Below are 27,816 nucleotides of genomic sequence, written 5' to 3'. Positions count from 1 at the left end.
GAAAACCAGGGCTCTTTTCCCTCCAAATTTAATGTTTATTTTTCTCAATCATTACATAGTGATATTATATAACATTAAAGGCTTATTTAAAGCTATTTATAGAAGATAAGTTTTAATGTAAAATAAGTTTTTAACACATGCAACAGATTTTTATTCAGTTCTATTCGGTATTTGAATAGTTTATTGATTTGAAAAAAAAATTAAAGCTCAAAGTTTATTGAAGCCTGCCAGTACAAAACTTATCCACAAATGTAAAGCTTACGCTCCTGCTTTACATTACAGAAGGAAAATGAGGAGAAGTGACACTGCATATACTGCCATCATTCAGGATTGGTTAATTGTCTTAAGTTACAAACAATTTTGATTAATTACAACCTTTCTCTCTCCGATGTTAATAGGTATCCACTTCTTGGTGTTTGTAAAATACATTATTTGTAACTCTAGATCACAGTTATTGGCACTGAAATGACTCCTTAAATGTGAAGGCAAAAAAAAAAAAAAAAAAAGTGAGGGCGATAATTATCTCCGGCAGAATTACAACAAAGTGAGGTATGAAAAGGCTGTAGCATCTCCATGAAATCCTTACCAGCCTCGCAGGAATGGATTTCGTCCCAAGTTAGGAGCTCTGGCCCTAGCAGGCGATGATTCACTTTTACAACATTTCTAGGAGGAAATGGTTAATTTGGAAATCTTGTGCTGTCACTTTCATTAGCATTAATTGCAAATCATGTCACCTAAAGCAGGGGCATTTACTAACCCTCTTTTAAATCACCTGACAATGAAAAAGGCAGGGCGTCACAGCTAGTTTTATGTTGCTACAGTTTTCAGCATATGAAAATATTTAGTGTCGTTGTGACAAAAATGGTTTCTTCTACTCCATGGGTATGTACCAATTAAGTTGTGGGGATTAGAATAAAAGGTTTTATTGAAAGGTAAGCACTTCCGAAATTGATGCACAGCAGTTATCTGAAAATAAACACAGAAGTAATCTGAAAAAAAATTTTGTTTATATATTTTTTCTTGAGGAGCATATTTTCAAGCGACAAGAACATTAACTATCCTTTCCTGCTTCAACTATTAAAGGTTTCATTCCTGAGATTTTGGGAGTCAGTCAAAGTTTTTAAGTGAGCAGAGAGGAAAGAAGGGTTTTTCCTAGATGAGTGGCTGAACTGTCAATCAATAGTCTCATTTGGTCACATTCTGTCATTTTCCCATTTATCAGAAGTTTTCATTTGGAAAATATTCAGACTGCAATTTATTCCCTAACTACTGGCCCATTACATGCCAACACCTTTAAAGAGCTAGATCATCAGCTAAAATACGGTACATAAGTAAAATTATTACTGATGAACATTGCCATTGTAGGTAGTTTCCCTCTTTTAAAGTGCAAACAGAGCCACAAAATTAGTTTTTTCTAATATCAGGTTTGATTTAATTAGCAATTCAAGTATCTTTTTTTAAAAGGATGTTTGAAAAACATTAATATTTATAATCTACAGATATAAATAAGGTTTCAGGAAGGCAGAATATTCCTTGAATATCCTTTGTTTTCATCATTTCATTTCATTTCATGTGATCATAAAGGCCACAATCTAGCTTTGGCTTGCGTGATATTTTTGATAGTTTAAATCCATTTACTTAACTAATCATTTAGAAAAACTTTAACATCTTTACAAAATGCAGGAAGGAAATTTCTCTAGTTTCCATTTTTAACAAAAGCTTCAAGCTATTATATTGCATTGAAGTTATATACAAATGCAGATATGCCCTGAATATAAGTCATTTGTACTTATTTTCAGACCTGGCCAATATATAAAATGTTCACTGAGCTTTTGCCTGAAATGGGCTTGCATCATAGTCTTGAAAATGAATTCCCTTAGAAGTTGTGATCTTCATAATGGCGCCATTTAAAGTATCATCTTCGATGAGAGCTATTAACCCATTGGCAATTGTTGATGGGCTAAAAAGAAAAAGAAACACTGATAGTTTGACATTCAAGAATGAGGCATATTTTAATTTCACTTTAAGTTATTTTATAATAGAATCTATTATCTTTAACATGCAATAAGATGTATGGCATTAAGCTATTGCTTCTTCCAATTTTTATTCAATTAGACATTAAATAATTTAAATGATGAGTTTATTGGCTGATTCCAGGCCTGACCTTCAGTCATTTGGCAGAATGTCATACTACTCATGATTTACACTGACAAAATGATTACTATATTCAATCAGTAGCTTTTAGACTCATGAGATAGAATGCCTGTTGAAGTTAAAATATTAAGGGTTATAGTTAACTCTTATTGACCAGCTATTATTTACCAGTCACCATTTTAAGCATCTTATATGCATCATCTTACTTATGTCTTTTGAAAGTCTTTATGTTTGATTTAGTATTATCCTCACAGTACACGTAAAAGAATTGAGGCACTTTAAGGTTGACGAATATGTTCCTGGTAGGTGACAGAGATAAGATTAGATTACTGATGGTTTGATTCTTTGATTCTTTGACTTGATAGCTAAGACTTCACTGTGAAACCCTTAACTGCTCTAATTTAGACACTGTTCATCAATGTGTGCATTGAAATAATAAGCATTTCTTAATGAAAATGATTGACGTTATGGTGCTGCAGCCAATTTCACAAAAGGTGTTTTAGATAATTGCTTGGCTATTAGGCGGGTAAGTTACAGAGACCACCATTGCCTCCAAATTAACTAAACATCACCCTTCTTTTTTTTCTTTCTGCTTATGGCTAATGTTGTTAATGAGGCATTGTCTAATTCCAAAGCAAAATTCAGAAACTTGGAAAAATATTTTCTTTCTGAGACTTAGTCAAATCAAACCTTTGGAGCTTGTATTAATTTCTTAAATTTAAAATCTATTTTTTCACTTTTTACTGCCTGTCTAGATGATTACTCTGCTCCATCATGTAAAGGAAGATACTGTTTTACTTACTCCAAAATTCCATAGTATTTCATCATACTCTTGATCTGATCCATGTATTCCAAATACTGCCCCATGTTTTCTTCTTTTTCAATGGATTCGAGAATGGGGGTATTAACAAAGCCTGGGCAAATGGCATTCATCCTCACGCCACTCTTCATCAGGTTGGCAGCCATCTGCCAATTAGAAGCAGAAGGCTGCAGGTTTCAGCAGTTTTGGAAATGTATAGCATAGGACAAACTTGATCATTCATAATTAAAGCTATTTAAAAGACTCTGTGGTGAAAAATATTAAGCAGATATCCTCCCAGCAAGGATGCTAAGGCTTACTGGCAAGCACAAAAAAAGTAAGAGAAAACATAACTAAAGTGCCAAATAAATTTCTGAAAGTTTCACAAATGATGTTTTAAATCAATATTTCTGGGCAACTCTTGAAAAGACATACATTACTAACTTAATCTTTTCTACTGAACTGTGCTGGAATCTGAAGCTTAGCCTTAGAATTAATATTTCTAAGTTTTCTTTCATAGATTGGGGTGGTATAATAGAGAATATTTGCTTAAAAAGACTGCTGTTTTTAGGGCTTTGATTCCAAAGCCCTCTTAATATTTAAAATATTCAAAGCCAACTTGAATTTTTTTCAGAACAACATTCTTTGGCTTAATTTTAAACTCATTAATTTTATGTGATCATTTGTAAAAAAAAAATAAATAAATTACAAGTTTCCAGTCTTGTAATTTTAAATATGACCTTCCAGGCCTTTAAGGTATACTTTGCTGTATAACAGCGTTACATGTTCATAAAGAGTTGAATTAAAGATTGTCTTTGCAACTTAAATAAAATTTTCCAGTCACTCTAAATTAAGAATTTGAGAGCTGCTTATCCTCATTCTGATTTAACGTTCAACGTTCAGGCATCTGTTTTCTCTGCTGATTATATTCTTTATCTCTCTGGTCCCTCTCCTTGGATCATCTAGACAAAGAGATGATACAAAGAGAGGGAATCATCTTCAGATGCCTCCTAACTGTTCTATGCTTGGCCTCTAACATATTTTCCCACAACAGCCAGAATGGCCTTCTGAAAATGGAAATCTGGTCTTGTCACTCATTTGCTTGAAAAAAAAAAACAACTCATGGATGAATACACTTAGCATAAAATATGAGCTCATTACCAGGACCCACAAGCCTTTTGGTCTGACCCCAGCTCATATCTTCATTTGCACCTCATGCTATTCTCCCCTTGCTCACCAGCAAATACCCTCATCTCAGGCTACCAAGCATGCAGTGGACAAGGTCTAAACATTCTTCTAAGCTTCCTGCACCTTTTCACCTTAGGCCTCCAGGGAGACACTGTTCTCAACTGCAGTTTCTTCCCATCCCCTGTGGCAAATAATGCCTGGAGCACACTGTGTGTTCTCTTTAAGGAAGCCCAAAGTTGAAAATTTTTAAATTTGGTGGGAATTTAAAAAATACTCAATATCTCCCTATTGTTTATCCATAGGATACTTTTCAATAACATATCCATGTTTAGAACCCACTTTCATTTTAATAGGACCAATTTCTTATTTGGCTCTTTATGTGATTTGAAAACTATTTTAGAATAAAGATTTAAGTGCAACATTATTTTTCTACCTTTTATCCAGATGTTCTGAATTCTGAATTTATTCCCTGCTACTTTATAGAACCTATGTATCATATATGCACAGAAAGAGAAGGGATACTATAGTTGTTATGTCCTCACCGCTGCTGAGCGTGTGAATCCGATTATGCCATGCTTTGACGCACAGTACACAGGCTGTTGTGCAACAGGCATGAGCCCTGAAACAAATGAAAAAAAATGTCAACAATCTGGTTTAAAACTAAGCAGACCATATGCAATAATGCCTATTCAAGTGAATAATTTGTGTCTGTTCCCATTTAAGATTAATCTGGAAAGAGCACTAAAATAATCACCAGACAATTTTGTAAAAAAAATCTATAGTACAGTTTATTCCTTCCTTAAGCTCCACTATAGCATCCAGAACCTACAATAGATAAGTTATATTTAGGGATGCAGCCAAGAGTGATATGTAAATTTTCCTGCCTCTAACTCTGTCAAGAGAGAGAGGTCAAGGATCTCTCAAATACAAGGAGAGTGATCCATAAATCAAATAGACCATCATGAATTTTCAGTTACATTTTTTTTTTTACGGCTTCAAAATCCCTAAAGGATATTAAATAGCTTAAGAGAGACTTGGAGATTATTATTTTTCTTTGCTATAAGGCAGCATGAACTTTGTCATTATCAGCCTATGTTGAATGTTACCTCTAAGGGGTGAAGAAAATTAAAAGCTAACTTTCTAACTTTGATCAGTGTTAGATGCCTAGATCTGCTTGCACTTTGCTTAAGAAAAGAAAGCCAGAACTAAACATTCTACAGCCTTACTTTATTCCCTTTCATAATTACGTAGTCAATAACTCAATCAATTTTGGAATCAATTTGATTTTCCACTATACATAATAGTTACTGTTTAAGAATCTGATTAAATTCATGGTCTGAAGGAAAAAATTGTACAGTAGTTTCTCCCCACCACAATCTCTCAAAAGGAAACAAAACGGCAAAAAAGAACAACCTATCTTATTGGAGTAACAGACAATAACAAACTTATGACTCATGACTGCCAATGCTACATCTAATCCATACACAAACTCATAACCTGAGTCATTTGTATCATTTTTTAACTAACGCTTTGACGCTTATGTTAGCAGCTCTTTTTAAATTTGTGGCTTCTCAAGAAACAGTGATCCTTGATGACTAGATTGTCAGATTCAGATGTCATGCTAATCATACTAAATTATTCTGCTGAGACACGCTCACCTCCACCCAGGTAACTCTCGCACAATACCACCAATGGAGCACATTGTGCCAAAGTTCAGCAGTAAACGCAGACCTTAACCACTTCCTGGGTGCCTGCCAGCTCTCAATTTATAGAGTTTGTTTGCTCAAGAGCAGTTTAAATCCCTGAGGATGGTAGCTCACACACAGTGCTTCCACCCAGTGATCTCAAAGAACTGTAACACGTTGGTTCTCTTCTTGTTTTGTTTTGGGTCAGGTTCAATGTACAAGTTAATTAAGTTCATCAGTGTCAGTCAACAAGAATTTATGATGTCTCCATGGGGTACGGAGATGTCTTAGGCGCATGAGATTAAGGGAATAAGTAGGTGTTGCCAGGTACTGCAGCTACTTGTTCTTGTAAATTAGTTCCTGCTTTACCCACCCCATAAAAGTTTATGAGACAAATGCAGTAGTTGTAGGATGGTCTTCAACTAGGGCAGGAAATGTTGACAGAATCTGAACCAGAGATAAGCTAGTTGACACAGTCACATAAAACACAAGGGCATTGTTCATAAACATTGTCAAAGACAAGTTTGGCATGAATTCCTTTTACATATGCTGAGGTGCTGAACTCCTGAACCCAACCTGGCTCAAAGTATTGTCAACATGAAATTAATCAAGTGCTGTTTTGTTCCCTCTGTTAGGAAGCAAGCACAAAATGAACAGAGTCCTTTAAAGGGAGACTTGGAAGTACAGCCACAATGTGAAAACATATGCTTGCGTTTTTAAGATGGCACTTGGTATTAAGAATCTTCTTGAATCACGCTAATGATGTTTTCACTGCTGTCTTGTAAAAGGTTTACCTTTGCACTGCTTTCAGTTTCTAAAATTGGATGAAAGGCGGAAGAAATCAACTTCATACATCCAGAAATGAGGCTGCTGCTTTTTTTTTAATAGCTTCTTTGCAGAATAACTGACACGATAAACTGTGCATATTTAAAATGCACACTTGATAAGTTTAGACACCTGTATACACCCATGAAAGCAGGACACAATCAGGACAATGCACGCAGCTATGACCACCAAAGCTTCCTCCTGGCCCTGGGTAACACCCCTCACACCCCATCTGCACCCCCTACCCCCAGACAACCACTGATTTTCAAGAATTTTATATAAATGAAAGCATACAATGTGCAATCTTCTTTGGCTTTTTGCATTCAGGATAAATTTTGTGACATCCATCCATGGTGTGTAACTACAGCTTATAACTTTTTCTTCTCAAGCATATTGCATTGCATGGATGTATCATCAATTGCACAGCCACTCAGCTCTTGATAGACATTTACAGTTTCCAGTTTGGGGCTATTAAAATAAAAAAAATTCTATTTTTCAGTTATTTCAATTAGACTCATTAAGTTAATTAAACGGGACCTTCCTTTATTTCCTTAGTATATACAGATTTCACGTGCATGTTGTTTCTTATGTTTTGAACAGGTGGGTGGCTGAGTTTACAGCAGGGTTGCTCCTCCCAACTTGCCAATCGGCTCTCAGTGTGGGCGCTCACTGTCTCTACCTCAGTTTACCTCTGTGAAGGTGGAGCTGGCTACACCACCCACAGTTACAGCTCCACCACGAGACAGCCCACACACACTAAAGTAAATCTCTGTTGCAGAGATTGTCAAATAAAATGTACAATTTTTTATTATGATTTTATGCCTTCTGTCAACACTCAAAATTTGTATTTGGGAATTTATGACAAGCAATGAAATGAAACCACTTCTCAGTAGACAGCTTTCCTGGATGATTTTAGGGATGGCCCTGCCTCTAGTCTGCCAAGGCAGCTGGGTGCATCCAGAGCTACTTCTTATCCTTTCTCCTTCCCTTCTCCCTGCAGAGCCTTCCACCCTATGTTTATTCCTTGTCATTCCCCCACCCCCACTCCTCACCAAATAACCAGTCAGTTCATTATTTTTCCTATAGAATTTCCTGTATAAAGTTCAGCCCTAAACTTCCTCTAGACAGCTCCCTGCCCCCGCCAGAACTGACGCCCATCCTCACTCCACATAACGTCCCATCTGTGAGCTCTAAACCCACAAGTCAGACCTGCTGGCTGGACGCTGGAATGGATGATGTTAGCCTTACGGATTTCACAGCACGTGTGTGTGTTTACGGCTCTGGTTTGTTGGTAAAGGGATGGTGGGTGATGGTGATCTGCAGTGCTTTTATCCTAACTTGATAAATGATTCTCAATGTAGAAATTTACTATCTGTACCTCAGTTTCTTTTGAAAGCGGGGGTTAAAAGCCTTCTTGTACCCCTTATCCCTTCTTTTTGACATAATGACTTTAGTTGGGAACAGATATTTTTCCAGAAATTCAACATTTCCTATTGGATTTCAAGATCCATTTTTTTTCCTCTGCAAGTATAGAATTATTGTCATTGTGATTTAGCTTCAGTATTGGTTAACCAGACTTCTGTTGCTTACTTTAGATCCACAGCACCGAATTATAGTGATTCTGTCTTCAAGTGAAACGTGATCTGAGACTGGTTACCAGGGTCTGTACATACAGCTGTGAGGCATGCAAGGCAGACTCTGTAGGCAATTCATATATATATATATAACTTGAACCTGGGTCTCTGGCATTGTGGGTGAGAACTCTGCCTGCTGAGCCACTGTGGCCTGCCCTATATATATATTTTTTAATGTGACTGTATCTCCTAAAGTCCTTGCAGTTCCAAACCTGTGCAGCTTGCCTAGCAGTCCACTCTGGTGGAGGAGGACGCTCCACCAAAAGAGACTGAGAAGCAGGAACCAGCTGAGGTAGGAAGAATGCCTGCAAGGAGTTACATCACGGAAATGAAAGCTGAGATTATTTTAAGAGGTCTAAAGTGGTCTCTGGTGTCAAGTGTGGAAGCAAATGAGGCTCACTCTTGTTGAGAGACGAACATGCCTCGACATCACCCACCTACAAATATCCGTTAGCTCCACATCTTTCTCCAGCGACCAACCCATTTCTCTTTACCACAGAAAGTTTTCAAAAGAGTCGTGGCATTCATTGTCTTTTCTTCACCTTCCATTAGTTCCACAAGGCACTCTAATCAGGCTTACATCTGACCATGCCAGTCAAACAGATCTTATCAAGGTTACAGTTGGTGAATATCTTGCTAAGCCTAAATCTCTTATCTTCATCTTATGGCTATCTTCTTCAGTGGTAATTACATTCTTCTTGGAATACTTCTTTCTTTAGGCTGATTTCCTTTTATCTCACGCCTACTGGCAGCTATGTCTCCAAGTCCTTTGCCGGTTCGTCCTCCTCACCCATCTCGTAAATATACTGGAAAACTCCAGAGCTCTGTTTCTTGCTGCTTTTGCTTTCCTGCTCACATACCTTGCCTAAGTGTTCTTATCCATTTCTGTGGGTGGAAATTCATCTTTCCCTATCTTCCCTCTCCCTCCTCCCTCCTTATCTCTCTCACACACATGCATACACAGATGACTCTCAAATTTAAGTTCCAGCCAGGACTTCCCCCACAGTCTTGAGCTCCAGAGAGGGAGCCTTAGTGTATTATTGTCATATTTATCATTAGTTTTTATTTCCCTCAAAATACAATGGTGCTAGCTAATTCAAAAGGATTTATAGGAGTGAATTCATTAAAAAAATAGGTATTTAATACCAATTAACTGCCAAGCATAATTAAACACTTTTAAAAATACTCAACTGAAATATATAATACAATGAGAGCACTGACAATTTATCAAAATGTCATTTTTTTATAATATATGGCCATTTACAAATTTCCTTTTTTGAATAATTACACTATTCCAATTAAAATAATCAGGGTCCGGGGCATCGGTAAAGGAGAAGGATTGAATGTTTAAATAATAGATTCCAGGGGTGCAAGGGAATCTATAGTTCAGTGATAGAGTTCTCACCTGCCATGTGGGAGACCCGGGTTCAATTCCCATCCATGCTCTTCCAAAAAAAAAGACAAATAAACAAAACAAACAAACACAAATTCAACAAATGGTGCTACAATAACGGGATGCTCACATAGAAAAATAATGAAATGTGACCCTGCCGTGCAGCATACAAAAAAAAAAAATTATACAGATTCCCTATTTGGGGTGATGGGATAGTTTTGGGAATGGCTGGTGGTAATGGCAGTACAAAATTGTGAATGTAACTCACAGCACTGAATTATATATTTGAATGTTGGTTAAAAGAAGAAATTTTGGGTTGCATATTTGTTACTAGGATACAATTTTTAAAAGCAATGGGCTGTACAATACAGTGAACTCTAATGTAAATCATGGACTATAGTTAACAGTACAATTATAATATTCTTTCATCAGTTGTAAAAAATGGACCTCACTAATGCAAGGTGTTATAATTGGGGGGAGGGGTGTAATATGGGAACTCTGCCTTTTCTGCATGAATTTTTCTGTAAACTTACAACTTCTCTAATTAAAAAAAAAATCCCTTTAGTAGCATTTGTTGAGAGGGGAAATATGAGATAGGGGTTTGGACCTTGAGTGTAAGGCTGTCTGAGCTCAACTCCTGATTCTATGACGTGGGAGCTGTGTTAGCTTGGAGAAGTAACTGCTGTGAAGTTAGGGTAATCACAGAAGCTGCCTGCCCCTGAGAGTCTGCAAGGAGCTAATGTGTGCAAAATGCTCTAAACAGCTCCTGACACAGATTAAGCACTACTAATTGCTACCATTTTTCTATAAAAAGAAATTTAAGTTAGACATTTTTTCTTAAGATGAAACAGCCCAAAGAATTGTCTTATTGGCTTTATTTATTTGTTCATTCAAATTTTTTTTGCTTTTATGAAAATGGATCATTTGCACTAAAATGCCACAAATCTGGTACAGTGTCCTAACTTGGTTTGGTTTCTGAACCCTGGTAAACTGGGGTCGGTTGCTAATCCTAATTCAAAAGGATTTATAGAAGCATATTCATTTAAGAACTACTTAGTGAATATTTTTTAAAAGCAAAGAATAATGAAGTAACATTTAAAATACACTCGAATTATGTAAACCCCGTGGGAGGAGCAGGGGTGCAGGGGCCGGTGGAATTACACTGGTTGGGTCATTTCATCTGGACTGCTTGGGAAGTTTCGGCAGTGTGGCGCCCAAACGACGAGCTGTTACAATGAATCTGGGTTTTCAAAATCTTTGTAAATTAATTTCCATAAATACGGGGATATTGCTTTGTTTCAACGTTAAGGATTTAAGATTTACCAATAAACTTTATTCCCACATTAGACAAGTCAGTGGAAGAAAAAGTAAATACCAACCCCTCCCCCCAAAATGGGAAAGTTTAACAAAAATAGTAAGAAAAAGAGCAACAACAACAAAAAGAACTGTCAAAATGAGGGAGCTGTCTCTATTTTAAAGAAATGCCATTTTGTTTACTATAACAAGGGGTCTTTTATTTTGAACATCAAAATCGATGCCTTATACTCGAAAAATTAAGAACAGTATTTTTCAGTAATTATTCTATGCCAATAATGTGCAAGTTTACTTTCAGAAATGCAAAATGGCTACCTCCAAAACATACCAAGTCTAATTAATAGCATGTTTATATCAGTCATAACTTTAAATTTAGAAAAAAAATATGACTAGCAGGAGAAATTCTATCCATAAGATAGACAAATATTTCCGATAACCACGCAGGATAGTAACACCAAATAACCCCTGGCTGATGAAATAATTAATAAGAAAAACATTTAAAATACCCCCAAATCACATATGCACTTATTGAAAAAACAAGAAAGTCACTTACAAAAATAATTTTAATTTCCATTTCCACATCAGTTCTTCCATCTTTAATATTCTTTCTGACCATATTTACAAAAGCCAAATTTAATCTCTACAGCGCATAAAAAATAAAAGCCCAAAAGGATTTTCTGCAAAACCTGAAGCTTGTTCAGACTGGGCAACTGTACCAAATCCTCAAACATACTTGCCTCAGGATAGATAAAAATGGGGTGACATGGGCCATACAGAAGTACTAAATATATTCAACTTATGAAAATAAACTGACACTGATGACGCTAGACCTTGCTTGATAACTTGGGTTCAGTGGTGGTGGTAAAAGGCAGGCAACTGAGGTTCTCATATTTTCTTTAAAACGAAAAAGAAACTGTCTAACCATCTTTCTGGTTTCAACCATCACTTCTCTGATATGAGAAAACTGGGAAAATCAGCGACTATTTCTCTATGTCAGTGACTAAAGTAACTTCCTCATCATGTGGTTTTCTCCATAATGGAACACCTTATCTGATGCTGCTTTTCTCCTCTTCGCCATTAACGAGTCACATTTTAAAGTGTGACATGACATAAAACTGGCATATGCTTCCATAAAGCCGTTCCATTTTCTATAATCAAAATATTTCCAGAGTAATACATCTAATAGCACTGTTCAGTGATTGTTAATTCTCAGAAAGCTTCTCCTAGTGTTTGACCAAAATCCTTTCCCTGTGATCAGAACTACTTTTCCTTTTCCACATATTGAAGCAACTGATAATGTAGGCAGCATGCTTGACTATTATGGGATATCTTAGGGGGAGCACAGCTGCATTAAACCAGACTTCATTCATTCTTTCTGTTGCTCTTTCCAACTTTAATAAAAATGGTTCAGAATGGATGTGGCAAAATGGGCATGGCGGTGTGTTGTGTTTAAAAGTCCAAAGCTCACGCAGCAGAGTCCACGTGGCTAGCAATGATGAGAACAACTCCTCGGGCTGCCCACTGTAGCACGCCCTTCCCTCAATGTGCTGAGGCATCACTCTCCACTTTAGCTCCTCCTCTGTTTGTTATACTTATTAATTGCATCTGATACTCTGTCTACGTCAGTGGTCATTACTCATTAACTTCTCTGCCCAAACCAGTGTGTCAACTTCAGGTTTTCCTAGGAAAAAAGACACCACTGAATCCACGTATGAGACTGTGAGGTTGGACCTTGGTGGAGCTAAGTATTATCCACAGCTCTCCCTTTAATCACGTGAGTGGTGGGGAGGAGGGGGGAATCCGAAAAATCAATGAGAAAGGAAAGATTGGAAAACGTAGATAAAGCAACCATTAGAAATACTTAGAAACTGGTAACTTCTCAGATGTTTTCGGTACTCTGACCTCTACCTACGTATTATGACTTCAAGGGCATAAACTTGTTGGCACAATTTCTAAGGAAAGGGTAAAAGCTGAGGGGTCCTCTTTTATCTTTTTTCCATTAATACAATATTGTGAATTTTTTCACACTTATCTCATGGGAAGCACAGAGGCTCTCAGTGAGTGGATACAATTCAAAGTAATACTTTTCAATGCTGTTTGTGAGACAAAGACATGATGACAACCACTCCTGGAGGGGAGGCAAGATGGCAGGCACTGTCCAGATGGAGCAGTGGAAACCGGGAATGGTGCAAGCACCCCCGAAATGGTCGTTGGGGTGGCTTCTGAGAGCCACCTTTCAAAGTGGAGAGGGTACCACATCAAGCAGAACGGTAGCGATAAACTTAAGCTCCTCAAACATTTTAAATAGGGTTGCCCTTGTGTTGGGATGGATGTCATAAGGAGAGCAGTTTAGAATGCTACTACATTCATAAAATTTAGATAATAATAGTGACAGAAAGGTCATCTAAAAGTGAAATAGTCTCACCATTGAATTTCTCTCCACTGACTGTTTTATCTGGGTGACTACAAAAAGACCAACACAGTATTCCAAATTTGCGCCCTGAAGTCAGCGAGCAGAGAATTAACACCCAGTGGTGGGTAGGGTAATGAAGCTCTCAGCCAAGCCAGCAAGGCAGACATCAACTTGTAAGCCTTACACTGCTTTTCTCAATGGCATGCTTTGACTTGTGATTCTGGTAAGCTCCCCAGATATTTTCAGGACTTCATTATGTATGTCAAATGGGGGAAAGAATTGAAGATTTTGCTGAAGATTTAGTAATTGTAGACTTGAGATTAAAGCAGTGCTCATGAGGCCGGAAGAGACTAACAAATTTCATGGGTTCATATGAGGTCACAGAACTTCAATTTCTTTGACTTCCCTTATTTAGGTTGAGATAGATGTGGATAAAGAGATAAATTAACTGACAAACACAAAAATAGAAAAGATGGTTAATCAAGGGGTTAATACTGTCTTGTATCAGGCTGCTTTTCTTTGAATTCCAGCTCTGCTATCACCTGGTGTGTAAACTTGGGGAAGGTACTTAAGTTCCCTGCCCTCTCTGCAAAATGGAGATTATAGAATGAATTTCACAGAGATGTCCTGGGGACTAAATGAGACAATGCATGCACAGTGCTTAAAACGGTATCAAGTAAACAATAAGAGCTCAATAAATATAAATTGCTATTATGTATTTAAATATTTTATTAGATAAAAGGAGGCAGTACACTCATGCTCTTTGGAGCAAGTGAGTGTTGTTTTTTTTTTTTTATAGTAGAGAACTCTCCCAGGGAGTCCTAAATTGATTCAACCCTGAGGTCTTCCAGCCTCCCAGGATTGAAATCAGCACCTCCAGGGCAAAGGGCTTCCTGTGGAGTACTCGTGATTCTCCAAACTTTCCTATCCTTTTTCCCTTTATAGCAAAAATCCATGGAATTATCTATTGATCACTAACCCAGGGTATTTACATTTACGCTTTTAATAAAATATTTGGTATTTTTACCTGTTCTTCAATAATCTCTTTCTCTCTCTCTATATATATATATTTCTTTTGATTGTCCTCAAAAAGTTATAGATCCAACTTTGTCTATTTACCTTTAGCACTCGATCCCCTCATCCCGAACCTAAAATTTGGCTCTCTCTGAAGCCACACATCTCTTTCAAATATTGCCAAGTTCTTACCTTTTCATATATTCCTTAAAATCGAACTGTTATTTATGAGCAGATGTCAGTGTCTGTTAGGAAACACAGCCAGTTAGCCCTGAAGACCGGGGAGAGGTAGCGCTGTAGAGCTTTGGGGATATTGTTTTGATCTTAAGCATCCAGAGACGCTCGTCCATTTGAGAATTTCTAGACAAGGAGATTTCTAAACCTCTACTAGCAGCAGGTTTACAGAGCGGTTTACTGACCATCTGATAATGATTTCCCAGAGAAATGAGAAAAATTCCAAGAGTCAAACATTGGTTAAAGTCACCGTTAGCTCTAAGCGCGACCTGCCTACGAGTCCTGGGGCCGGGAGGGAGAGGACAGAGTTCATTTCCTTCTGAAATGGTCTGAAATGGACTCGCTGACTGAACCCGACCACATAATATAAGGGACACTCATTACTTTTGGACAGAAACAATGTAGACTTGCTGTCAATATTAATCAGACTTGTTAAACTTCATCATTTCACTGAGGCATTCAGGGAATTATTGATTGGTAAGATTTTCTTCTAGAATTTTAAAGTAAAATTACTTCACTAAACTGCTCTAAAAATGCCTGCCTATAGTTTATACCTGTTATTAAGTAACACAATATTAGCGGATATTAAATGATACATAGTTCTAAACTGCTTACTGTAGCGCAGAGGACTAACTAGCTCTTCCCCCAAATCCATTCTTTCTTTACGCACACAGCAACACTACATTTCCCAGACTTGTTCGCAGTTAGCTGAGCCTTGAGATCAAGTTCTATAATAGAACATGAGTGAAGCGAGGTTTGCTAATACTGGGCTGGGGGTTTTAAAGAACAGGCATGCCCCTCCCTGCTTTCTCTTTCTGTTAGAGGGAAAAGAACCCTCCAGTCCCAGAGTAACTGGAAGCTCCATAGTGGAGATGACAGAGTTTCCGCCTGTCTGGTTTTCCAAAAGACTGCCTGTGAGAGAGATGGATGCCTGCAAGAATCCTTCCTGGGGTGAAATATGAGTGAGGAATCAGCGCATTCTGTATTTAACACACTGCGTGTTTGGATCTATATTTATAGCGGTTTAACATATCTCAACTAATAAGTATGCCATATTAAAATTTTTCATGGTCTTACTAAAATCATATAGGAGTAAAGACACCTTGGTTTTTGTTTGAGTACTGTTTACTTTGTCAGAGCTGCCTTCGCATGCCTTATTGCTCAGGGGTCTCTAAACTTTGAAAAACAGTGACCCTGTAGAACTCTATATATTTTAATAGTACTACAGTGACATAACATAAAAGTCACAATTTAAAAGAACTGAAATAAACCTACTGTTAAAATCGTGATATTATGCCAGTAGAAAATTCTATTGAACCATTAAAAAAAAACAAAACAAAATAAGGTTTCCATTTTAAACACAAGGGGATAATAAATACACTGTGAAGATCTGCAGTTGTGGTCCAAACTGCTGCACAAGAATGACACTCTGAACACTGTAACTGTCCTTACCTGCTAAAGATGACATATTGATAATGATTCCACCTTCCCCTCCATTCTGCTTGCTCATGTAATCCAAGCCCAGATAGGTTCCGCTGATTACAGAGACCTAAACCAGAGGCATAATGGGAAACCAACACAGTCAGGATCCTTTATCATCGATGCGCACATCAAAGCTTTCACTGCTAATCCAGACACCGAGGGAGATTTCTGCAAATATCATCGATGCATAGGTTTTGGAAATTTTTGTAAAGCTAGTCATTGATTCTGGATTCTGCTTGCTTAATATTTGTGAAGTCTATCATATCACTGCAAAACCTCCCCTGTGTTGCCTGATATGAGATTTTATGTTAAAGGTTATATTTCAGTGTTTCACTGTCACTTTAACTTGGTTCTCAGCATCTTCGAGGGTCTTTATGTTTTGTAGATACTGGAGGTAGAATGTATTGCTCCTTCTCTTAGCATATGGTTCTCGTATCCTGTTATTATTCATTCATCTGGTCTGCTTAATTTGCTTGTATCTTATAATATTTAATAGTGAATACCTTTGCTTTTCCTACATAGTTTATATATATACATATATATATATATATTTTGAATGGGCAGGCACCAGGAATCGAACCCAGGTTTCTGGCACAGCAGTTGAGAACTCTGCCACTGCGCCACCATGGCCTGCCCCCTACACAGTTTCTTATTTCCCTATTTTTTTCTCTTAATAACTCTATTTTGCTTCTGCACCTACCTCTGCTTCCTGTAAAACAGAGGAAGATGACTCTCCACTTTAGTGTAGACACTGATTAATTGAATTCAGCCACAGAAATCCCATTCTCCTTGCCAGAGACTGGTTTAGGAATAGGCATGAGACCCCGTTCTGGCCAATGAGACCCGAAGGGAAGTCAGCTGGCAGAGGAGAGAGGGGTGGTTTGGGGGAGAGGAGTGCTCTTAAGAAAACCAGAAAGAGATGGTGATATCATCCACTTTACCTTGCTGCCTGGCAGTGTGAAAGCTGGACCTACCTGGCATATTACTAGCATCCTGAAGATGAAACCATCATGAAGGATGGTGGGTAGGAGAGGTGAAAAGAAACTTAGTCCTGATGAGTCGTCGCTTAGCTGCAGGTTAAGCAATCCCAAACTCAGTTTTATGTGAGCTCACATAGGTGGGGATTTTCTGTGAGGGGCACAAATGATCTTCATGATGTCTGTCTTTCTCTTAATTTTAGTCATCAAGACTTGCACTACCCTTTTGATAGGTTAATCTGTTTTGCTACCTATCTCCATGTGCAGGCACTTTTCTGCTTTTACTCTAGCATTTATGAATTCATCACTACAAATTCTTTTCAGATGAAACTTATATTTGAGATCTTTTTTGCGCCTTTAGATTTAAGAACTCCTCTCTTTTTGAGCTCAGACTTTTGAAACATGAACATTTCTTTTTGACATCTTAATTCTTACTATTTCCATGCCTTAGAGAGGAGAAAAATGACAAATATTTAATGATCTTGAAACTGAGGGCACATATTGATATTTACCTTCTTTTTAAGATTTTGAAAAGTGCTTTTAGAGTTTTCTTGACATGTATTCAAGATGTCTTTCCTACCTAAAAGTAGTTCTAGAACAAAAGAATTAAATTGAAGAGCTATTCACTTTAAAGCTGTGTGTCACTTTGATATTGGGTAGGCTTAGGAAGAATGAGTAAAATCTCCACATAATCCTTTTAAAAAGAAAAAACAAAACATTAATTGTTTATATAAGATGAAAAAATGCAGATGGCTCAAATCACTGAAGTCAGTTAGATTCTGTTAGCTTCTGCCCAAAGTCTCCAGCATGTCTGAACAGAAGTCCTATTTAGGTGTATTGGCGTTATGCTTTTATTCTCAGGTATTTACAGCTTTGCTGACAATCCATTTTTGAGTTTTCAACATCTACAAGATGCAGCTAGATAGAAAATTTGGGAATCTTTAAGCTTTACTTTTAAGTAAAAGAGAAAGCAGGATTTATTTGCAGATCCTTGGTGGAAGAACGCAGGGGATTATTTTTCTCACCCATGATTGGGTGAACTGAGTATCTTGTCAAACAAAGGATTCTTAGGATGGATGAGTCTGCAAGACAAGATCTAATATCTTGGCTATGCATAAACGACATTTTTCGCCTCTTTACTCTAACAATCTTTTCCTTATCCCAGATCGTATATTAAAGGAAGTCAGCAAACCATAGAAGTACATATTTCTTATTAAGAGTCTACATATTTTTTCCTTTATCAATGTTAATATATTGTATAGATATATTGTATAGATAGGAAAAAAGAGAAATGTAAATTACAGACATATGCAGCCATAAACACAAAATAGCTAGAATCCATTGTTTTATATTAGCCCATTTCATAAAAGTAGTTAAAATTTTGTGGTCAAGAAAGAAAACCTTACATCTAATTTCACATAGAAAATATATTATAATTCAATTATTGACAAATGATCTAATTAACACAAAGTCAATACTTTTGGTAATTCAGAGACAATTTTTTATGTGATATTGAATTTGAAATTGTGTTGAAAAGAAACACACTGACAATACGGTTTCTACCCATTTCCTCAGCTCTTCATTAGAGATAACACAGAGCAGGGAAACTTACTTCACATAGAAACGAGATACTGGTAATGAAAATTGTTGGTTTTGGTACTTTGGAATGTAGATGTAATTTACTGAGTTAGTACTAAATAGCAGCACTGCACTGGATGCTTCACATAAATGATCATTCTTTTATGCTTACTGATCCTTAGAGGATGGGAGGCTTCTCACTTCTCAAACTGGGAAATTCAAGATCAGAGAAATTACAGATCAGAGAAATTACATCACAGTTTATAAACTGTAGATTCAGGATTCAAACCTAGTTTTGACTGATGCTAAATGCATACCCTTTCCAATGCAAATTCTCAGTCAATATTGTATTTTTGAAAAAAGTAATTACCAGCAATAGCTGTGTACTTTGTTTCATTTTTATATGAATAGCATGGTACAGAGGGACTGATGCTTAGTGGTATGTTCAAATTGGATTATAAATCCACCTGAGTGGGAATGAATTATTTTGCTTCAGTACAGCTTCAACAAGCTAAAGTAAAAGAAGAACACTACAGGATGGGATGCCAAAGTTATGTCTCAGCCCAAATGCCAGAGTGACTTCTGCTAGTTTTTTAAAAAAATAGTTTTACTGAGAAATATCCACACACATACAGTCCAGCCATATCATACAATCAATGGCTCACAGTATCATCACCTAGTTGTGTATTCTTCACCATGATCATTTTTAGAACATTTGCATCACTCCAGAACAAGAAATAAAAAGAAAAAAAAAGATTCATATATTCCATACCCCTTACCCCTCCCTCTCATGGACCCACAGTATTTCAATTTACCCAATTTTGACCCTTATTATTTATCTTCCCTTATTATTTATTTATTTTTATCCTTATTATTGTTATCATTTTACTCATCTGTCTATACCCTGGATAAAAGGAGCATCAGGCACAAGGCTACTGGAACACAGTTTTTTTTGCTAGTTTTGCAAAGACTCATTCATTCCTGAACATTCCTTGTGAGCTCTTAGGAACTACAAATACGGCTGCTAGTATTCACTTCAGACTAAGAAGCAACCTCTGCATGGAAAATTAAAGAATGGGGAGAGGTTTTGTGTACCCCTTGTGTGGGCTGAGTGACACGATCAGCTGAGGAAATAATGAAGAAGGGGTAAGTCTGGTGGGGAGTAAAAGTGGAAGGACAGATGACAGCTTGGCAACACTGATGTTACTAGGAAAATTTCCAGGCAGTGTACTAAACCCAGAGAGGGATGCTCAGGTATGAAGAATGTCATGTGATGCCAGTTTACTTTTCCAATAAATGCTGTTTGAACATCTACTTTAAGGACATGAAATGATACATTTCTGCCTTGAAGAATTTATGGTATACTAATATAAATTACACATGTATAAAGACAACTCATAAAATTAAAAATAATAAGCTCTATGAGAATGATAGAGATATGCTGATTTCAGAAGACGGAGTGACACTTAATGAGGTCCTTTATCTAGGCGATCACCCTTTGACATGACAATAGCATAGAAAAATGTGCAATAGATCACTCATAGAATTATATAAGACAGGGAGAGGCAACTTAAATCCAGAGCAGGGTCTAAAAAGAAATGATTGTAAAAGCCACACACAAATATATGCATTATAGTAACAGAGATCATCAAGGACATTGCAATGGGTGTAGGCAGGAGGGAAAGTAAAGCATTCCTCAGTTGCATCCGAGTAACAAAGGTTATGTCTTATTCTTTCTATGAGAAATTGAATAAATGTCACCATTCTCTGGAGTTAAACTAAGGAGTGGCCTATGCCAACAGAGTCCAAAGCAATAGAAAAACAAGCTAATTATCAGTGGGAAGGTACCAGGAGGTTGGTTGCAGCCAAAGGGTCACAGTAAAATTTCCCTGGTCTTCAAGGATTTCTTATTTACAGATGATGTTGGTGCTTTCCAACTTGGAGCAGGTGTTTATTCACACAGGCTTTAGTAAAACAAACATTCCCTTTCAGCTGGAGGAAGAGGGAGAATTCAAGTCCTATTACCTCTGTGATAATCTCCTCACTTTTTTCTTTTTCGTGCTTCTTTCTGTTGATTTCAATTGTTTCACCTTGTGTTTCTCAGAGAAAAGACACAATCAGATGCCCATTATCAATGTAATGAATATAGAAACTTAATATGGTAGCGGCCTTTACGAAATTCTCTATAGTTATTAATGAGGAAGCTATTAAAATAGCATTTGTGATGCCAAAGGGAGAAAGCTGCTGTGCAATTTGTGATTTTTACTAGGATACCTTAACTCAAAAAATGTCTCATCACTTTATGTGGTTTTGGAGACAGTTATATGCTTATAAAAACCTATTCTAAGAATGCCTTAAGTTCCTAATTGGTTGTATAGTCAAAACTTTGTTTTATCAGGAAACCAAAGGATGCAATTAAATATGGTTCTTAAACAAGTCAGGGATAACCAGCAAAGATTACATATGAAATGCAGTTTTACTTCCAACAGGAAAAAATTGAAGTGGATGTACACAAAAACAAAAAGAATATCTGGCAAATGTAAAACATCTACTAGGGTGTAAGAATAAGTCCTATTGAAAGAGTAAAAATAAATATAAATGGCTTAAATCCACAAATCAAGGGAAAACTGAGTGTATGTATCAGGTCTTATAGGGAAAATCTATACTTTCTGCAAGATTTTTCTGTAAAGCTACAACTGCTCTTTAAAAGAAAAATACTAATAAGCTAATGCCATTTATAAGCCCAGATACAAATATATAAGTTTAGATATTAACTAACCAAATTCAATGGAATATTAAACATTATTATACCATAGTAAAGTAAGATTTATCCAAGAAATGCAAGTATGAGTCAGAGTCAGAAAATATTTCATTTTATTTCACTATGTTATTATCCTAACAGTGAAGAAAATCACAGAATTGTCTCAACTCAGGAAAAGTGGGGGTCATATTCAACACTTATTTTAATAACATCTGTTAGTAAACTAGGGCAAGGAGCTTATTTACTTAAATTCTATATATCAAAAACTCATGGCAAAGGTCATAATTATTTAAGAAACTATGACATTCCCTTTAAGTTTGGGTACAAGAACAGGTGATTTCTTCTCACTAAATCTGTCCAGGAGTTTCTGTCCTCTTAGGTAAGACAAGGAAAGAAAATTAGAGCCCAAAAGATTTGCAACAAAGAAAAAAAAAAGTTAATCTAAAACTCAAGATCAATCTTCTAACCCAGCAATATCCAATTATATATTGTAATAAAAGGTATGAAAATATTTGGAGCAGAAGAAAAACTATGAGGTATCTAGGAATTATCCCCACCATGAATGCACTAGACTTACGGAGAAAAAAATTAAATTCCATTAAAGGATATTTAAAGAGGCCCAGGCAAAACGGATTGTTTTACCCTGTTTACATATAGAATGACAGCATGGTCCTAAAGTTAAATCCACTGACATGGGTTAGTACATTTATACACTAACAAATATATACTTTTATATGTTATCAAATTTATATATACTAGTAAATTATATATTTTTTATAAGAATCCCAAAAAGAAGTTTGAGGGAAACTTGAAAAATGGATTCTAAAGCTACTTTGAAATATAATAATCTCAGAACACTTGAGAAAAATTTTAAAGAGAACCTCCAGAAGGAGGATGTTTGTGCTGGAAAACAGCACACTTTCCTCTTGAGTAAGGGATTCCAGGCATCTGCCTAAAGGTTGGGGAGCTACTCTGTACTATTATCAAAGTGGGGCTTAGGGCTTCAGCTCTTGTGTGGGGTAGCCTATTTCTCATAACTCTGCCAAGTTATTATTATAGATAATTTATTCATGGGAATTTCAATTCAAGCCAAACATTTATTGACTAAACACCATATTCAAGATATTGAGTTCATTACCAAGAGAGGAACAAAAGAAAACATAGCATGGTTCCTGTTTTTAAGAGTTTATAATCTCCTAGGAGGATATCGAGTGTGAGGCCACGCCCCAAATGTTAATAACACACAGTGGCTCATTGTGCTTTCTACATGCCTGCTTTGCATGGCTAGGAAGAACCACCTTAACCAAGGGCAGGGTGACCCCAATGCACAACCCAGCCCTTACATTTTCTTTGCAAAAGGTCTGGGATTTTCGAAACCCCAAAGTCTTATGTTAAGTGTGTTAATAAAATGTGGTTACCAACAAACTTGTGAGACAATGGATAAAATCAACGTTATTTGTCTTAGGTGCAGACAATTTTATTTCTTATTCTACCTTTCTTATAATGCAAATAAAGTTATGCATCATTAGAGCTAATTAATCATCAGACAGTGTAGAAATTAGATAGGCACAGAGAGAGACCTTCAGGATAAAAATCTTAACCACAAAGTTCAATCATCACTTTAAACTTGTTTTCTGCTATGTTCTTGACATTTAATCAAGATTTACTTTTTAAAAAATGAACTTAGGCCAGGAGTGGGCAAACTTTTTCCATAAAGGGCCAGATAGTAACTATTTTAGGCATTGAACACCACAGGGTCTGTTCAATTCTGCTGTGGTAGAAGGAAAGCTGCTACAGGCAATGCATAAATGAATGAGTGTGGCCATGCTTAAATAAAACTTTATTTACAGACACTGAAATTTGAATTTCATGGAGTCATATGTTTGGCATTGTTCTTCTTTTGACTTTCATCTAACTATTTGAAGATGTAAAACCTGTTTTTAGCTTGCAGGTCATACAAAAACAAGTGGTAGGTCAGTTTGGCCTGTGGGTCCTCATTCGTCAAACCATGATTCAGCAAGGAACTACATGCATTTTTTTCCACATTGCCTTTTAATATGCTAAGACAGAGTCATTTTAATAATGAAAAGTCTCTAATGTCTTCCTATTTGTAAAAGAAAATTTGTAAAAGAAAAAACTACATGCATTTTTTCCCTAGCTTTTCGTAACTGCCTTTTCTGGAGTTATTCTAGTAATGTTTTTGTGTTCTGTGACTATAAGAACTTCCTGTTTATTCTTTGTAAACATCGATTTAGTGAATAATTTTAGGAAATAAACATGATTAAGATTGCTTACCAAATTAATTTGCAGAGTTTTTTCCCAATTTTTCTCATTATTCACTCCAGCATTATTGACCAGAATGTCCAGTCTTCCGAAGTGGTCCACAACTCTTCTAAAAGTATCTAATTAACAAGAAAAAAGACATTATAGATACTTCCTGACTTTCCATGTGTACATATAAATCACATCCCCTGTCAATAAATGCATTTTTATTTTTTTTACCCTCATAGTGAAAATTCCATTTAGACACTGTGACTTAATGTTTTGCTTCACAGCTTGTGGCCAGTGGACAAGCAGCATCAATTCACATTGCCTGGAAACTTGTTAGAAATCCAGAATCTCAGGCTGCAGCCCTATTGAATCAGAATCAGAACTTTTACAAGATCCCTAGGTGATGTGTTTCACATGAAAGTTCTATAAGCAGTAACTTAATGGACTAAATTTTAGAAAACTAAGCATCCTAAATTAAGAGCCTTCTGAAGTCAGTTTGGACACTCAGCATCTCTGTCCCTGAGAAGTTACTGGACCTCTATGCTTAGACTATGCCTTTTAATTAGCCACATTATATTCAGAAAGTATTATATTAACACAAGTCTTCTGGTGATCAGATCCATTATGATCATTCTGGGATTTTTAATATACTAATAAAGGAAAGTCAAAAGTCTACTTTTCATCCAGTGGATTTATTTGATGACTATAATTTTGAGGTTTACTATTTCATTCTTTCTTCTTTCTCACCATTATTCCTAGTTTCTATAAAAACTAGCTTCAATGAGGGCAAAGTTTGCATAGATTTTGAAGCCCAAAGGTCACTCATTACAATATTCAATAATTTAGTCCCTGCAAACCTCCCTTAGTTAATCCAACCTATGTATTATCAAGAAGCTCAGTTTTTCTCCAAACAGCTTTTTGTATACTTCCACTGAATTAAAACTGTTTCCCTGGATCTTTTTTCCATTGGTTCTATTCCAATTACTTGAGACTTTTGTTGACTATTTTAGTTGTTCTTCTATGTGACAGAAATGTGCTTCCAGACTCCAGGCCAACATATGAGTTATTTTAAAATAGTAGCTCAACACAAACTTTACTGGGATCAAAACAAAATCAAAGAATTATTAAATACCACCTAACAGATTTTGAAGGTGATTAATCAGTTCCCAAATGGATAAATAACTATGTAGATCAATTGTTAAAATGTTGTCAAGACTTTTTAATATGTACCTGTTATATTCACTGTTCTGGAATGGAAAAAAAAACCCAACAAAAATTAAAACTGACTTACTTTTTCGTGGAATTCTTTTACTATACCTTATGATTTCATAAAAGAGTCCTCCAACAGAGGAGAAAAAAGTCATTCAGTAGGAAATAATTTAGAAAATATTAAACTCACTTTCTTGCTTTCCATTCTAGGTATATTTCCACTCCTGGAAAGCTCCATTTCAGTAGCCCCTCTATATAGGAAATGAGGTTGTTAAATATGTTTGCCCAATTGCTTCTTCTTTAACTTCCTTTCCTCATTCTAGTCTCTGTTGCATTTCCCTTATTCACATAAAATATGCCATCTTCTTTCTGTCTTATCACTTAGTCCTGGGTTCAAGACCTTGTGTATCCCTTGCTGTGACACTCTGAATAATTTATCCAACCTCTCTGCATCGTGATTTGCTCCTTTGTAAAATAAGTTATATCTAGATAATCTCTAAGAACATTTTCACCTGTGTATTTTTATGATTTCAATGAAATTGCTCCTGGTCACATGTCTAAACAGTTAAAGAAGTCATAGACACATGTCTAAACAGTTAAATCGTCAAACTGGAAGAGTCAATGCTGTTTTCCCTAGATGCAAAATAATGCTGCTGTGCAGACAGCATGTGGATTTCTCAGAACCTGCCTTTCCTTGTCACTCATTATGTTTCTGAGTTTCTTCCTCCATAGTCATTTATCCTAAGGAATGTGTTTATGGCCAAGGTCCTAATTTTAAACAGTGGGAAGTAAAACAATTAAGGTTAAATGTCATATGCGAAACTACACAAATTCTGACAGAAATGGCTTTCAGATGATCTATACTATTTCCTATTCCGTCAGCATGGATGTTGGGATTTGACACGGCTATCCTTTATCCAAAATATCACATGCAAACCACAAAATCATCTCTGGTAAAACAGTTTCCACTAGTACTTAGTTTACAGATCTGTTCTACTTATGTTTGTAATCCATGCTATGGATTACATGGATTTCATTTTAATGCAATTAAAATGTTCTTTTAAAATAATTTCCCTTCGTAGGGGAACACTTCCTTAAACACACGAGCCCATTTTCACTCTCTTACAGCACACCCAAAATTTTAAAAGAGATTCACACCTCAGTGTCCCCGAGTACCAGAGTGAGTTTTATAGAAGTTTTACGATCCTTTGATTCAGGGTGCACCTAAAGATTGCTTAGACTATGTGAATAAAACTTTGTGGAATGCAGATCTTTTATTCTCCCCCTAAAATGCATTCTATATGACCAAATCTGTGTATTTCTATACCAATATTGGCCCTGCCCTTTCACAAGTATATTGGCCTATTTTAAGTAGAGGGAAACAGGAAAGCAATGAGGAAAGTCTGATAGAGACTTTTCTTCTGCAATCCTAACACTGCAGGACGGATGCGATTTGTTCATTGTCAAGCCCCATCTCGCAGGGGAAAAACCAGAGCGACATCTGATTACACGCATCTAAGAAGCATGTCTATGATGGTGATCCTTGAACTTGCACGCTAATATGTTTTGAAAGAAAAACACGGCTACATTACATCGTCAACATTGCACTCCATGTCTTCCAGCTTTCTGGGAGAAGTTGTTCGCCACGGTCTTTAGCACACTAGAACTTTCCAAGTTTAGTCTGCAATTTCAATCACGTAATAATTACTGCAGCAGCACTGTCTTTGAATATCCAAAGGAATTTTGATTACATTATGTGCTGCCAAATGACTAAAATAAAAGGATTTCTCAAGCAGTCTTGGCTTCTCTCACGTTTTATGGCCATTGGAGTGTCGGCAGGAAACCTGACAGCCCCAGCTGTCTTTGGGGGCGGCCGGGGGGAGCGGTCGGCGGGGACGGCGGGTGCCCCTGACTCACCTCTCAGCTGGACCTGGTCAGCCACATCGCACTGGATGAACAGAGTTTTCTGGGGTTCAAACTGCTCATCGAAGGCAGCTTTGCACTTGACACCTGCTTCAAGATTCCAATCCACCAGCGCTACCTGCAGACAAGAGGAGAGGAATCGAGGTCCTCCGCGGACCGCGAGACAGACACAGACAGACACACAAGCAATAAACAAACAGAAAAAACACAACACAACAAAACAAAAACCCGATCTACGAAAACCAGACGCGCCGCTCTTGGACGCGCACTTCGGAAATGCAAGTTCAGGTTCCCTCCGGGGGGTTGTCGGGGTCTGTTCCACAGGCTCAGCCTCCGCAGCTTCTTCACCCGGCGAGGTGGGGACCCGGGGCGCCGCCTCCCTGGCTCCCCGGCAGCCCTGGCTCGGCGGCGCGCGCCCCAGCCCCGGCAGCCCCGCTTCCGCGGCCGCGCTCACCTTGGCGCCCTTGTGCAGCAGCGCCTCGGCGAAGGCCCGGCCGATCCCCTGCGCCGCGCCGGTCACCAGCGCCACTTTGCCGTTCACGTGCATGGTGCGGGCGGTCGGGCGGTGGGCGAGCTCCGCGCGTCGCCGCCGCCGCCGCTTTTATGGCCCCCTGCGCGCGCCTGCAGCCCGGCCCCGCGCTCTCCCGCGAGGGGGCGGGGAGGAGACGGTCGGGCCAGCGCCCGGGAACCCGCGGCCGCAGCCGTGTCACCTGCCCCCGAGCGCCCCGCGCCCCACGCCCCGCGAGCTCTGCCTCTCGGGTTTCGCGTCCGAGCCCCGGTGCGCTGTCCCCCCCCCCTCCCCGCCCCCAGCCGCCCCCCTTGGCGTGGCTGGCAGTGAGCAGGCTGAGGAAAAGCAGAGAGGAGGTGATTCCCCCAAAGTTAAACAAACAAACAAACAGACAAACAAATGGATTTGATGGGGTGAAAACCCATCGCCATAAAAGGCGGGCAGAGGAGAGCCC

At 37.6% G+C, this 27,816-nt stretch overlaps 1 protein-coding gene across 1 annotated transcript; it reads right to left on the bottom strand.

Annotated features, from left to right (window-relative positions):
* HPGD (15-hydroxyprostaglandin dehydrogenase) lies at window positions 1-27,441 on the bottom strand. Its single transcript, XM_077144387.1, has 7 exons — window positions 27,309-27,441; window positions 26,849-26,972; window positions 23,747-23,853; window positions 16,106-16,202; window positions 4,684-4,760; window positions 2,957-3,120; window positions 1-1,960 (listed from the first exon to the last, which is right to left on the bottom strand). Exons 1-7 carry the CDS (start codon window positions 27,399-27,401, stop codon window positions 1,822-1,824), a joined length of 801 nt encoding a protein of 266 aa, XP_077000502.1. The 5' UTR covers window positions 27,402-27,441; the 3' UTR covers window positions 1-1,821.
* Window positions 27,442-27,816: the final 375 nt, after the last annotated feature.

Source organism: Tamandua tetradactyla, chromosome 26 (assembly GCF_023851605.1).
Source record: "Tamandua tetradactyla isolate mTamTet1 chromosome 26, mTamTet1.pri, whole genome shotgun sequence".
Taxonomy (NCBI): Eukaryota; Metazoa; Chordata; class Mammalia; order Pilosa; family Myrmecophagidae; genus Tamandua; species Tamandua tetradactyla.
This window is presented reverse-complemented; position numbering and strand designations above follow the sequence as displayed.